This window comes from Podarcis vaucheri (assembly GCF_965113315.1).
Source record: "Podarcis vaucheri genome assembly, chromosome: 16".
Classification (NCBI taxonomy): domain Eukaryota; kingdom Metazoa; phylum Chordata; class Lepidosauria; order Squamata; family Lacertidae; genus Podarcis; species Podarcis vaucheri.
In genome coordinates, this window is record NC_138754.1 from 12,256,212 (window position 1) to 12,271,117 (window position 14,906).

Here is a 14,906-nt window from a genome sequence, read left to right on the forward strand (position 1 = left end):
AAGTTCTCCTCACAACATTCCTTCCATTTTGCCTGGGGATCTGCCCTATTCATACAAGGCTTGAAGTGCAAAGCATGATGGGAGAGGAAAAGTAACACAACCCACACTCCTCCGCCTCAAAACCCAGGCCCAGCCTTACCTCTTGGATGAAAGAAGCCAGGGCAGCCTGGGTGCTGATGTCGAGGGTCTGGATTAGACCAATGATCTCGTCTCGCCTTTCACACTGTTGGGATGTTAAAGGAGGGCGATCAGGTTCTCTTACACATTTAAATCACATGGCTTCCCCACCAAAGAATGCCCTGGGAACTGTAGTTTGTTAAAGGGTGCTGGGAACTGTAGCTTTGGGAGGGATAAATGACAGTGTCCGGGGGGGGGGGAGTGCTTTGAATGTGCTTTAAAGTATGTGCAACCAGTGGCGGACTTGGGGCTCTCAAATTTCTGCGCCCCCTGCCTCTCACGCTTCCGTTCTACAGCATGTTTTGGCACCCCCTGCAGGGCAGCGCCCAGTGCAACCGCACTATTTGTGCTACCCTAAAACCACCTCTGGTAAAATGCCCCAAACACACTTAGGTCACACACCCCACAGCATACATTCAAAGCACATAGCTTCCTAAAGGATCCTGGGAACAGTAGTTTGTGAAGAGGGTGCTATGTACTGAGTTGAATAGGATCCAAAATGCAGCAGTCTGATTGGTCCTAGAACAATAGGATCCAAAATGCAGCAGTCTAATTGGTCCTAGAACAATGCAGCAGTCTGATTGGTCCGCAGGAGCCACCCAATCCAGCTCCAGGTGGAAGTGAATCCACAACCTGATTGGCCTACAGGAGAATCCCGGAATTAGCCAATCATGTGCAGCCCATTGTGTAAATAATGTATATAAAGCAGATATTGTGGGGGAACTTCCATTCCTCCTCACCACTATGAGCTGAATAAAGAGCATGAAATCCACTCTCGACTCCAAGTATATTTCAGAGGGGTTCTGTGAGGGGTAAACTACAGTCACCAGGATTCTTTGGGGAAAGTTATGTGTTTTAAATAAATGTGTAGTGTGGATGTGACCAAACACACACTCATGCTCTGGACATAAAATCATTTTAGTAGGTAATTCCCCTCGCTCCAGGGAACCCTGAGTTCTTGCTGGGGGTCAAAAGTGTTTGTAAGGGGTGGAGGCCCTGTGGGCCCAGTCCCCCAAATATTTTCCAAAGTGCCTTGAGTATTTCTGGGTAGGTAATGAATTTGGGGAGGATACTAAATTGGGAGGTAATCTAGGTTACAAGGCAGCATATTAATTTGGGGAAATCCATTTGCTTTATTTTTATTTTAGTTGTGACTCGCTTAATACAAAAGGGGGGGGGATCTAAGCGGCTTACAAAGGGCACAGCATAAAAACAGACAACAATGCAATAAGATCATTACCAAACCCATAAAACAGACCAAGCAATAGACCAAGCCACAGCCAAAAATGTCATCAGCAACAGAGCAGTTAACATCATCTGCCAAATGCCTGGGAGAAGAGCTACACTTTTACCTGATACTGAAAAGGATAGGGTCAGGTGGGTGTGGCTTTTGTAAGCTGCTCCCTGGGGATAGCATTCCACAGACATTACAGGAGCCACAACCAAAAAGGCCCTTTCCCCTTGTCACCACCCTCCAAACCCTCCAGCAGCCAAATTTGCGCTCCCTGTCCAACCATTCCACATTCCAAAGTACCTGGACAGCACTCCCAAGCAACAGTAGCAACAACTTCTTCATCTCCCCGACAGCCTGTGCTGGATCACACCATTGCAGGAAAAAGTGGGAGAAAGTGTTAATGTGATATTTGAAGGCAAATGCACCCCCATGCCTCGTCTACGAAGTCAAAGTTCCAGAGCCAAATTTTATCCCAAATGGGTTGTGGCTTGCAATGATTTTTCTCGCCAGATTTGAAGGAGCACAAAGCTTGAGGGAAGCCTTCTGATGGCTTGGGTCATATTTGGTAAAAAGGAGATCAGGCAGGATTCCGCAGGAACAACAACAATTATTGTTTTTACAGTGGTACCTCAGTTTACGAACTTAATCCGTTCTGGAAGTCTGTTCTTAAACCAAAACCGTTCTTAAACTGAGGTGCGCTTTCCTTAATGTGGCCTCCCACCACCGGTGCCCTTCTTAGACCGAGGTAAAGTTCTCAAATCAAGACACTATTTCCAGTTTTGCGGAGTTTGTAAACCAAATTGTTCTTAAACCGGACTGTTCTTAAACCGAGGTACCACTGTATTTTATTTATATGCTGCACATCTGACTTGGTTGCCCCAGCCACTTTGGGCAGCTCTCAACAAAATATTTCTTCTTTTTTTTAAATAAAAATTTATTAGATTTTCCACAATAATAACAAAAACCACAAAGCAGAATGACACGCAAAAACAAAAAAGAAAAATACATCAATGAATGAATGAAAGAAAAAGGAACAATAAACAGATAAACAATAACAACAAACTTAATTCTTTACAAATCCAACATTTTAAACATCTTGGTTGACTTCCCCTAGTCCCTCCCTTCTGAGTTTCCTTGTAGTTGAAAGTAATAATAATAATAATAATAATAATAAATTTTTATTTATATCCCGCCCCCCCCAGCCGAAGCCGGCTTTCCAATATCATTATTAAACTAAAACAATTTCCAATTATAGTCCATCTTATTCACATTTCTTAATATTCTAAATCCCATTTATTCCCAACAAAGTATTTCTTTAAAAACACAATAAAAGATCAACCGTTTAAAACTTCCCTGAACAGGAAAGTTCGGATCCATCTGTTTTGGTGGTTTCAGCATCACATTTTTTCTCCCAATAGGCCTACCTGTGAGAGGATCTTGGGCCAGAAGATGTAAATTAGGTGGCAATGAAAGAATCAGTTGTTGCAAATCGTTCTGGGGAAAAGAAGAGAGAAAGAGCATGGAAGGGGAGAATAATAACAGATAATAGAGTGATGTTGTACTTATTCCTCAGCGTGGAGTAGAGTAGAGTGTGTTGTCGTGGTTAGAAGGTCAGCCGAGGACATGGGAGGCCAGGGTTCAAATCCCCACTTGGCTATTGTTACCGGGAAAAATCTGAGGGCTCCCTTGGACAAAAACAAAGACACCAACCAGGATAACTTGGAGCAAAACAGCAGCCTGTAGGCTTGGCCTTTATTGAACTGTTGCAACAGGGTGCTCCCCTCACTTGCAGGAGAGAGGAAAGACCCAGAAAGATGGTGTGCAAGACTTTATAAAAACTTTTGAAATTTCCATCCTCTAGGTCAAGCCCACCCCCAGAAACATCATGCATACATTACAGAAAGGAGGGGTTGAGGGAGGAGTTGTGGTGGTAACCTGAGTGTCCTGTCACCTGGCTGGTTCCTCCTTTCCCCCTCCCCATGAGTCACTTCCAGGAGACAAAGGGGAGTTGGCAGTTTCCTGCCCCCAGAGGGAAGATCTGATCATTGTCTTTTGTTTCAGTCCATGCTGAATCCACTCCCATATGCAAGTTCTTTGTGATCCTGATGGTCTTCTGTCTGGGATCATCAGGGTTGACATAGCAACTGGGCAGGGCTCCTGTGGATGTGCTGGGATGGTGAAGGGATTATGGCTGACCAGAACCAAGCCACCCCCCTTTGATAGTCCTTGTCATATGGAGTAAAATAAAAATGGAACAGTGCAAATCCGATGTATGGTTGATTTTTCTATGAATTTATAACAGAAATGTGGCGTATGTAATGTGTGAGTGTGACTGTGAGTGAAGTTTGTGCAAACAGAATGATTGGGGTGGGGGTGGGGTTTCCTGCTACACCATGAAGCTCACTGGGTGACTTCAGGCCTGTCACTGCCTCTAAGCCTAACCTACCTCGAAGGGTTGTTGTGTCGGTGAAATGGTTGTGGGGTGGGGGGAAGAAGCATGTATGTCAATGTTACGGAAAAATCTAGGTGTGAGGCTGCTCAGTCACCCAGTTCGTTGGGCAAAGCCCGCGGGTCCCTGCGGAATAAAGGAAGGATTCCAGCCACCAACTGGAGCAAATAGCTGTAGACCAAAGTTTATTGTGCAGTAGGTTCAAAGAGGAAATTTGACCCCTGAGGATGGGGTGACAAAGACTTTTAAAACTTTCCCACCATATCCCAGAATACAGTTTGTACAGCATCATTGCTACATCACTGACATGTCACAAAAGGGGAGGGATAGACCGGGGTTACACTAGTTTAACCTTGGCAGACATGTCCAGACAAGTCCTTGGTACAAGATTAGCATAGACAAATATGTCTTAAGTACCCACCACCCGGAAATACAATAGAACTTCCTTTACATGTCTGGAGCCTGAGGCAAGTCAGGTGATGAGATTTGGCTTCCCTTGGCTAACAATGAGTCCAGCAATTGTCACCTCTGGGAACTTCCTGGAGTCCTTTTCAAGGGGAAAATAGCTTTGGAATGGAGGAAACTGGCAAAGGGGTTGATTTTATATTATTTTTAAAGCTAGGTAACTTCCCTGAGCTGTCAAGTTGATAGGATACATTCAGGCATGATATTTGTAACATTTAACTTTAAAGATACGCCCCCCCCCCCCCGTAATTTCTGTAACAGTCACCTTGAGCTCCTTGGAGAGAGTGCAGAGAATTGTTAGGAGACACACACACACCCTTCTTCTTATAGAGCTACAATTTCCAGAGTGGTTTTAACAGTCAATCCCTCTTCCCAGGGAATTCTGGGAATTGCTAAACACACTGAAGAAATCACAGCTCCCATAGTTCTTTGGGAGAAGCCATGGAATGTTTAAGGTGGTTTCATAGCACTTTAAATGTATGGTGTGAATATGTCCTCAAATTACACCAGTTTAGCCCTGGCTAAAACACGTTGACGGACATACAGTGGCATATATCTGGCTTAGCTGGGATGTGGGATTTACATCAGAGTAGTCCTGGCTGAGCCACAACTCAGTTGTGCTAAATCTATACTCTCTCATCCTTGGTTTTGCTCTGTTAGTGACCAAACTATATAATGACATAATCCATACACCAAACATGGCTGTTTCTATTAAAATACTATAACAACATACTAGAACAATTATTTTATAAAGCACTGAAACCTCAATCAGCTTCCAGTCTTTTTGTGGCATGGGTTGTGTCAGGAACGTGTGGGGACAGCAGAGCAGAAGCCATGGGTTCAGATCCAATGTGTGTTAAATCCTACTCACCTGGTAGAACCTGCGCAGCCGCTGCAGAAGGCCCTGGAGCATTTGCAAGCTGTGTGCCTCTTCGTTTTGCTCACTCCACGGAGGTTGCGCTCCCCCAGGAATCAGGTCTCTAGGAAAGGTAACCAGGCACATTGGAAGAATGAGTGGAGGGAAATCCTGTCCCCAGCAGCAGAGAAAATATACAATCGTTTTACTGGCCTAGCCAAGTTTAAACAGGGAACAGTTATACAACAGACTGGTTCAGCAACCAGTCTGTTGTATAACTGTATAACAAGATGAATTTTAACAGGGAGAAATGTAAAGTATTGCACTTGGGCAAAAAAAATGAGAGGCACAAATACAAGATGGGGGACACCTGGCTTGAGAGCAGTACATGTGAAAAGGATCTAGGAGTCTTGGTTGACCACAAACTTGACATGAGCCAACAGTGTGACGCGGCAGCTAAAAAAGCCAATGCAATTCTGGGCTGCATCAATAGGAGTATAGCATCTAGATCAAGGGAAGTAATAGTGCCACTGTATTCTGCTCTGGTCAGACCACACCTGGAGTACTGTGTCCAGTTCTGGGCACCACAGTTCAAGAAGGACACTGACAAACTGGAACGTGTCCAGAGGAGGGCAACCAAAATGGTCAAAGGCCTGGAAACGATGCCTTATGAGGAACGGCTAAGGGAGCTGGGCATGTTTAGCCTGGAGAAGAGGAGGTTAAGGGGTGATATGATAGCCATGTTCAAATATATAAAAGGATGTCACATAGAGGAGGGAGAAAGGTTGTTTTCTGCTGCTCCAGAGAAGCGGACACGGAGCAATGGATCCAAACTACAAGAAAGAAGATTCCACCTAAACATTAGGAAGAACTTCCTGACAGTAAGAGCTGTTTGACAGTGGAATTTGCAGCCAAGGAGTGTGGTGGAGTCTCCTACTTTGGAGGTCTTTAAGCAGAGGCTTGACAACCATATGTCAGGAGTGCTCTGATGGTGTTTCCTGCTTGGCAGGGGGTTGGACTCGATGGCCCTTGTGGTCTCTTCCAACTCTATGATTCTATGATTCTATGATTCTAAGTTATCTCTCTCCACAATAGATTTTGGGAACTGTAATTCTAATAGGATGATCTGGGGATCTCTAACGTATGGGAAATGTAGTGCATGCCTCACAGGGCTAACCATGGGTTGCAGAATCACAACAAATAGGCAGGCAGGCAGGCAGGCAGGCAGGCAGGCAGATAGATAGATAGATAGATAGATGAGCAGTAGAAGTGCAGTGGAGTGTGAGAAGAGGCGATTGCAACATTTTGGAAACAGAGCCCAGCGGGTTAGGATTTGTAAATAAAACATTCCAAAGCAGAACATTATGCTGCTTGTTTCATTTGTTATTCTGAACCTAAAGTATTCTCTGCCAGAGGGGAGGTGCAATCCCAGGCTGATGCAGAGGTTTTGGATGCAGTTTGGACTAGCGTACATCTTTGCAAGCAAATTCTCCTGATATAAGGCGTCATTTTCAGCTGTGTGTTCATTTTCACGGACACTTTCTCCAAATAAAGGCATTTTTATAAACGTTGTTAGGTTGGGAGAGCTGCAGAGAACATTTTGTATAAGTGGTGAATTTTGAAAGTGGTTGTGTTTCAGTTTTCCTGTTGTTTTGGAAAGAGAATATTTGATAAATCAAAGTTTTGTTTTATTATTATTTAATATGATTTTTATTAAATTTTCTGATTTACAATTTCAGATAAGCATTTTACATAGTTGAGATATCATTGAGTTGCCTTCTTCTCTTTCCATGGTTCATTTTACATATATTATATCCCTGCATAGTTGACAAGAATTATGCCAATCAGTTTTTCATTATTACATCCATCAAAACCTATTTACACTATTGAATTTATCTTAATGCTGTCACCATTTTCAGCTGTACATAATTATTTTCCCTATACAGTGCTGTATTCATTAAACGTCTTCCGGTAAATGAAAGTGGAATCAAATCACTTTGAAAATTCCTTCCAGTAGCACCTTAAAGACCAACTAAGTTAGTTCTTGGTATGAGCTTTCGTGTGCATGCACACTTCTTCAGATACACAGGTGTGTTTTTTTTTGGTAGCGCTTATTTTTCCTATGTAAAAAGCCAATATCTTAAAAGCACTATAAACTCTTATCTATTTTTTGAACCAACAATATTCCCCCCAGAGGGAGGTGCACCGTTCCTGGAGGTACTGCAATACCAGGTCGATGCATGGAGTGGACGGAGCAAGCCCCTATTCCATCTCCCAATTCCAAAAATCCATTTAATATATAGTCCTCAAATAGAGGACATATCAGATATTAAACTGATAAGAACAGATACTACACTTGATCTTAGCCAAAAGGCCGAGAAGCGATACCAAGGGAAGCAAAAGTGAAGCGGGTCTCCTTTCCCGTTGCCTTTTCAGGTGTCGGTGGGAACCTGGGTGCTGCAAACCTCTCACCGCTGCCTCGGAATCAGCACCGTTTCCAATTCCACAAAATACACTCGGTCAACGTTTCTGCTTTTGTTGTCCAGCTAAGCAGCCTCTTGATGGACAGTTTAACCTCAAAAATAGTGGATTTTGTCGATCTTGTCAATTTCTCAGCCGTCGGCCTCGTTGCTCTGATGGCCATTGGTGCTAAATCTGCATAAACCCGCCCATTTACCCGCCATGCGCTGCGCCACTGTTAACTCGCTGCGTGCCAGCAGATGTCACAAAAGTTTTCCCTTGATTCTGTTCCCTTGAGAGCATCCTGCAAAAACACAGCTGTACAAGCTGAACTTTCCTGCTGACATTAATATCCCTCCTCCTTAGCAGAGGATTGTTTGCTGGAAAAATGTTCCTTGCAAAACACTGAAATGCTGAAAAAGAAATTCCTGTTATGCTACAACAGCAGAAAATCTATCTGGTTTCATAGACCCTTTGAAATGATTGGCCAGTGAAGCCAGATTCTTTTCGTTTATCTGAAGATGTACTTCTGCCCTTTCAACTTTGATTTGAGCATGAAATATACAGCTGAATCCTGAATGATTCATACGATCTTTTTTTCTTTTTATTGATTTTCCTTAATTGAATGCATTGGAAATATCTCTATTTGCAAATTAACATGCTTCAAGCACATTGAAAAGAACCACAACTATATTTGAGACTGGGATGTTCTGTCAATTTCGGTTCCCCCGGTTTCTCATTTTTTGAATCTTAAATTCAGTTCTCCACGTTTTGCAGCAATTTGCAAATGTTTGGTTTTTTAAAAAAAATCCTCAGGAAAATTCATCAGCATTTTGATACAATTTTTCCCTCATTTTGGTTTGCATATTGTTTTGGAGAGTAGATTTGATAGATTCAACATTAAATGTGCAGGGCGTCAAATTTCTCTTCCATCCCTAATTAGAGCTTGGTTGGCTGGTCAGTTGGTTGCAACTGTAACAAAAAGGAGGCTTGTGACACGTCAAAGACTCCTGAATTAATTTTGGCATACAGTTCCATGGACATATTACTTCTGAACGTTTAGTTTTTATTATTGTTGTCCTTTGATTAATAATATTAAAAGTATCCAAAACAACCTGATGTCTTCAATTTAAAAATAATCTGAGCAGGATTTAATCTGATAATTAGCTTTCATATACAGTTACTGGGTTGCAGGGGATATAAATTCTGGGAGCCACCCAAAAAAAAACCAAGAAAAGCAGTAGTGGTGGTTAAATAACTTAATAAAGCTATTAACTTAATAATACCTAAGCAATTGAAAGAGTCAAAATAAAAAAATTCCTTCCAGTAGCACCTTAAAGACCAACTAAGTTAGTTCTTGGTATGAGCTTTCGTGTGCATGCACACTTCTTCAGATACACGAAAAGCTCATACCAAGAACTAACTTAGTTGGTCTTTAAGGTGCTACTGGAAGGAATTTTTTTATTTTGACTATGGCAGACTAACACGGCTACCTATCTGTAATTGAAAGAGTGTTTACTTCCCTGGGTAAATTTTTAGTTCGTAATAATTTAAGGATTCCCCTTAAGTCCATGAAGCCTGATGTTCTGTACTGTCAGTGGCTATCCAGATGTAGGTTACAAAATGGGGGACCAGACTTTGCTGCTTGCCCCCCCCCATCCAGTGCCCTGCCGCCTCGGAATAGGAGGTTCCATTTAACTACGCTATGTTTCAACAGTGGGGAATCTGTGGCGTATCAGGTGAAGACATCCTTGCCCCCACCCTGTGAACAACAGTGTGAACAACCCCGGGTAAATGCAGCTTCAAACACAGTGGGGGGGGGAATGACCTCACTGCTAATGTAATGTAATGTAATGTAATATAAATGCATTTGTTCTGATTTGCTTGCAAAGAGGTTACATAGCAATGAGCATTCATTCTGATATCCTGATTTGCTTGCACACCGTTTGAATGTGCATTAATCCATCCCACAGTGCATCCCCCCCCCATAAAATATGTTGTTACAGGACATCAGAACATTGTGAATTAAATTGTACAAACCTAAATTTCTCAGTACTGTATCTGCTTTTCATTATTGCTACTATTATGTTTATCTTTCACCTTTCCTCTGAGTTGCTCAAGGTGTCATATATGGTTCTCCATCTCTCCATTTTATCCTCACAGCAATATTGGGAGGTAAGTCAGGATAAGAGATAGTGACTGGCCCAAGGTCAGCCAGTGGGTAGTTTTAATTCTGGTCTCCCAGTTATTATTACTCTAACCAGTGCACCACACTGTCTCTCACTTGAACCCCTCCCAGAAAATACTGACCCTCTGGAGGTGCCCCAGTGATCCGCTCAGTACACTATGACTCACATTATCTCCATGATATGGATGAGGGTGTCCCCACAGACCAGCTTGAGGAAATACTCTTGTGCTCCCTCATGTCTCTTCTTCCTATGGGGAGAAGGGGGCTGGTCAGTTCTCGAGTAAGTCAGCGTCTCCAGGGTTCGCACCTGTAAGGAGAAGAGAAATTTGATTCAGTTCATGTTTATAAGTGAACCTATCTAATCCACACTTTCATACCCTCCAACATTTCTCTGATGAAAATAGGGATGTTCTATTTAATAATAATAATACCCCCATCTGTCTGGGTTGCTCCAGCCACTCTGAGTGGCTTCCAACATATATAGGTAAAGGGACCCCTGACCATTAGGTCCAGTCGTGACCGACTCTGGGGTTGCGGCGCTCATCTTGCTTTATTGGCCGAGGGAGCCGGTGTACAGCTTCCGGGTCATGTGGCCAGTATGACTAAGCCGCTTCTGGCGAACCAGAGCAGCGCACGGAAACGCCGTTTACCTTCCCACTGGAGCGGTACCTATTTATCTACTTGCACTTTGGCATGCTTTTGAACTTCTAGGTTGGCAGGAGCAGGGACCGAGCAACGGGAGCTCACCCCGTTGCGGAGATTCGAACTGCCAACCTTCCTAGGCTCTGTGGTTTAACCCACAGCGCCACCCGCTGTAAAACATAATAAAACATTAAACATTGAAAAAACTTCAATATACAGGGCTGCCTTCAGATGTCTTCTAAAGGTTGTATAGTTACTTATCTCCTTGACTTGGAAGTTGCATAAGTCCACACCCTCCAACATCTGTCCGATGAAAATAAGGAAATCCCAAGGAAAAGTGGGACATTCCAGGATCAAATCAGAAACTTCTGTAAATCTGGGACTATCCCTGGAAAATAGGGACACTTGGAGGGTCTGTGATCCGGCTGGAAGGCTTTTCATATGTTCTTAAGTCCAGTGCCCAGTACAGCAGAACAAACCACCAGGTCCCTAAACACTGCTGGGCTGGCTTACCACATTTCAAAGGAAGTGAAGCAATACACATTACCATGTAAATAACCCCAACTTATCAAGTCTACATTTACCTAACTGCAACAAGAAGCTTAATATCTGGTGGGTTCAGTAATAAAGCTTCCCAAAATTTTACCTAGTTGGAAACCAGGGTCAAAGTGTTTTCTGTGTACAGTGGTGCCCCGCAAGACGAAATTAATTCGTTCCGCAATTTTTGTCGTCTAGCGAATTTTTCGTCTTGCGAAGCACGAAATCCCATAGGAATGCATTGAAAATCAATTAATGCGTTCCTATGGTCAAAAAAAGTCCAAACAAAGCCAAATTTGGTACAACAACAGTTTATTAACTGCTCTTTAAAGTCACACATACTGTAAAGAGCAGTTCAAAAATTTAAGGGAAAATAAATTAACTTTATAAACAAAACATGTCTTTGTTTTTAGTCAAAGAAAAAAAGTCGCGAGACGTTTTCGTCTTGCGAAGCAAGCCCATAGGGGAAATTCGTCTTGCGAGGCAAATCGCGAACGGAAAAAACTTTCGTCTAGCGAGTTTTTTGTATTGCGAGGCATTCGTCTTGCGGGGCACCACTGTACCGATTATGTGTGTGCGTGTGTGCACCTGTATGTACACACACACACAAACAAATAGTTGATCTGCCCAACTTGCCATAAAATTACCCAGCAGACCACCGGTGTCAGGCGACATATTGCCAAAACTCCCGGGCTCAGCATGACTTCAAAACCAGGGATATAAGGCCCTTATTTAGGGCAACCCAGAAGAGCAACACCCCCTCCTCAAAACCTCCTGTCCCCCCCCCCCAGATGCTCACCCAGGTGACTAGCGGCCCCGAGACAAAATCTTCCAGCATCTCAGTGACATCTCCATCCATGGTACCACCAAAGGGGCGGCCTCTCCTTGTTGGTTGTGCCTTCTGTTCTGCGCTCTGCACTTAAAGCTTATACTTCCTTCCGTAATCTTTGGCTGATGAGACTGATCGGTGGGGGGGTGGAGGGAGGGAAGCAAGAGAGGAAGCCACATAGGATGAAGGGACTGATTTCTTAATTTCCACCACGCAGGAAGCCGCCAATGCGAAACATGTCCTCGACGAAAGATTTCCAGTTCTCAGCGCACCAGCCTGAGTGAGGCATTGCAGGCTTGCTTTGCAGGAGAGGGCAACGCTGACTTCATTTCCCGTTCTCGCTGCAGAAAAACCACACTCGAGAGGTTGCAATGGAGGAACGGAGAGGGTAGAAGTCATCTGTCGCAGCCTCAGAGTGGCCCATCAGGTTTGTGGTCCGATCTGTTGGTTGGTGGAAGAGGCCTGCCTTTCGCACATCCGTTATGCCAGAATCCTAATAGCGAGCCAGGCGATGGGACCATGAGGCAGGAAGTTCCACTGACTCCTGTCCTGACACGTCAAGGGCAAAGACCTTCAGGTTCGGGGGCCAAATGTGGCTTCTTGGGGCACTCCCCAGACCACATCCCATGGCCGTACCCCTCACTGGCCATGCTGTTTTTGCCTGACTGGAATGTGTCATCGAACCCTGATCCTGCCTCTTGCTGGCCTGACTGAGGGGAAAGGGTAGGCGAGTGTGTAGACCACAACTAGCCTGTGGTTCAAAGTTGCAATTTTTATATTAATGGCTCCACCCACACTTGCCTCTGGCCCCACCCACAACTAACATGTGGCTCTTGGGAGGCTGCCCTGAGGGGAAGGCGGCCCTTGGGTTGAAAAAGATTCCAGCCCCTTGACCACTGTGGCCACATTCACAATTATACCACTTTATATGGTCATGGCTTAAGGGTGCTGAGAGACCTGTATCCCCCCTCACACAGCGCTGCAATTCACAGAATTCCTGGGAAGAAGGGTTGGCGATTACAGCCCTCTGGCAGTTGTAGCTCACCAGACAGGGCATTCAGCAAATGGGGTGCTACTACCAAGAAGGCCCTGTCACAGGCCAGTGCCAATCAATTACAATTCCAATTTTGTGATTAGACACGAGATGAAGCAAAACAGGAAAAATGCATTGGGTGCTGAAAGCAGACTCTTGTCAGGACATGACACAGTCAGGGGCACCAGCTGGCCACGAGAGGAAACTGAATTTGTGGCTAACTGAGTGTGAGAACATTAGCGCCTGAGAAAAATACGAAAGATGGCTTCATCCACTGGACTGTTCAGTCTACTCTCTTAAGAGAGACTCAGCTAAAAATAAATCTCATGTGAGGAAACCTTTTTTTTTTTTTAGCTTCTGCTTCAGATTGAGCTAGTGACACACTGGGGAAACTATGAACCCATCGCTAGTTTCAGAAGGGCTGGGAAAGCATCATGGACATGGAAAAAGTGGTGCCTTTTGTTCCCGTGGCGGCAAAATAGCTTCCACTCATACATACATGATCAGAGGATGACAACGCAGCGCCCACAGGAGCCTGGGCGCCCACCACAGCTATGGCACCTGTGAAAGGTCCCAATGAATCCCTCCCCTCAGAAATGCACAGGGGCCAAAATTAGGAGCATGCTTGTCCCATTTTGGTTCCTGTCTTTTACTGCTTTTACATGCAGCAGCCATTTTGTGCAATTACCATCAACTTATTAATCACCTCCTGAACAACTGCCTCAAGGTGATTTATATATACAGTGGTACCTCGGTTTAAGAACAGCCCTGTTAACGAACTAATTGGTTTACGAACTCCGCAAAACTGGAAGTAGTGTCCCGGTTTGCAAACTTTACCTCGGTGTACAAATGGAAGCCAAACGGTGGAAGGGCGCCAGCGGCGGGAGGCCTCATTAGGGAAAGCGTGCCTCGGTTTAAGAACGGACTTCCAGAACGGATTAAGTTCGTAAACTGAGGTACCACTGTAAATGCAATTTATTATTTAATATTATTATTATTTACTGTCCATCTGACTGGGTTTCCCCAGCCACCATACCTTTACTCTATCTGCTGATGACACTCAGCTCTATCTGCTGATGGATGGCTACACCGACTCGGCCCCGAAAACACTGACCAGATGCTTGGAAGCTGTGGCTGGATGGTTTCATGGGAGCCGATTGAAACGAAATCCTTCAAAGACAGAGGTCCTCTGGCTGGGTCGGGCTGGTATGGGGATGAGGGACCAACTCCCTTCTCTTGCGGGGGCCAATTAGTGCCAGTGCCTGTGCCAAGAGTTTGGGTGTAATCCTTGATGCCTCCCTTTCCATGGAGGCGCAGGTTACAGCAACAGCCAAGGCGACATTTTCCCACCTTTGCCGCATTAAGCAGCTGGTCCCTTACCTTTCCCGCCCCGACCTGGCCACAGTGATCCATGCGACGGTCACCTCCAGGCTTGACTACTGTAATTCGCCCTACGTGGGGCTGCCCTTGAAGCTGTCCCAGAATCTCCAGCAGGTGCAGAATGCTGCAGCGAGGCTCCTCACGGGGTCTCTGCCATGGGAGCATATTCACCCAGTGCTTTTCAAACTGCACTGGTTCCCGGTAGAATACAGGGTCAGATTTAAGGTGCTGGTTTTGACCTTTAAAGCCCTTTGTGGCTTAGGGCCCTCGTATTTACGGGACCGCCTCTCCTGGTATGCCCCGCAGAGGACCTTAAGGTCCATGAATAATCATAGTTTAGAGGTCCCGAGCCCTAAGGAAGTCAGACTATCCTCCACCAGGGCCAGGGCCTTCTCAGTGATGGCTCCGACCTGGTGGAATGCTCTGCCCCATGAGACCAGGGCCCTGCAGGATTAAATTTCCTTCCGCAGGGCCTGTACAACAGAGCTATTCCGTCTGGCTTTCAATTTGAACTTAGCCTGACCTTTTATTCCCCTTCCTTCCTTCCCCTTCCGCTTTTTATGAAGATTACCCGCTCTGGGATCCCACAGCTAATTTCCCCCTGGTCTCCTCACTGGCCCAAATAGGACTTATTTAGCCAGCTAGCCCTGGTGATC

At 44.8% G+C, this 14,906-nt stretch overlaps 1 protein-coding gene across 3 annotated transcripts in view; it reads right to left on the reverse strand.

The window, feature by feature from the left end:
* CCDC88B (coiled-coil domain containing 88B) overlaps positions 1-14,298 on the reverse strand; it is a 36,055-nt gene extending 21,757 nt beyond the window's left edge. Inside the window, exons 1-6 of one of the 3 annotated variants that reach the window (XM_082202036.1) lie at positions 14,251-14,298; positions 9,997-10,136; positions 5,197-5,305; positions 2,836-2,905; positions 1,712-1,770; positions 140-223 (exon numbers count right to left, since the gene is read on the reverse strand). In XM_082202036.1, the coding sequence (XP_082058162.1) occupies positions 140-223; positions 1,712-1,770; positions 2,836-2,905; positions 5,197-5,305; positions 9,997-10,136; positions 14,251-14,283 (495 nt within the window). In that variant the 5' untranslated portion in view covers positions 14,284-14,298. Of the gene's footprint in view, positions 1-139; positions 224-1,711; positions 1,771-2,835; positions 2,906-5,196; positions 5,306-6,358; positions 6,377-9,996; positions 10,137-11,807; positions 12,764-14,250 lie in introns of those variants that run through there. The other 2 variants (XM_082202037.1, XM_082202038.1) reach the window with 2 other exon arrangements.
* Between the last annotated feature and the right edge of the window lie 608 nt (positions 14,299-14,906).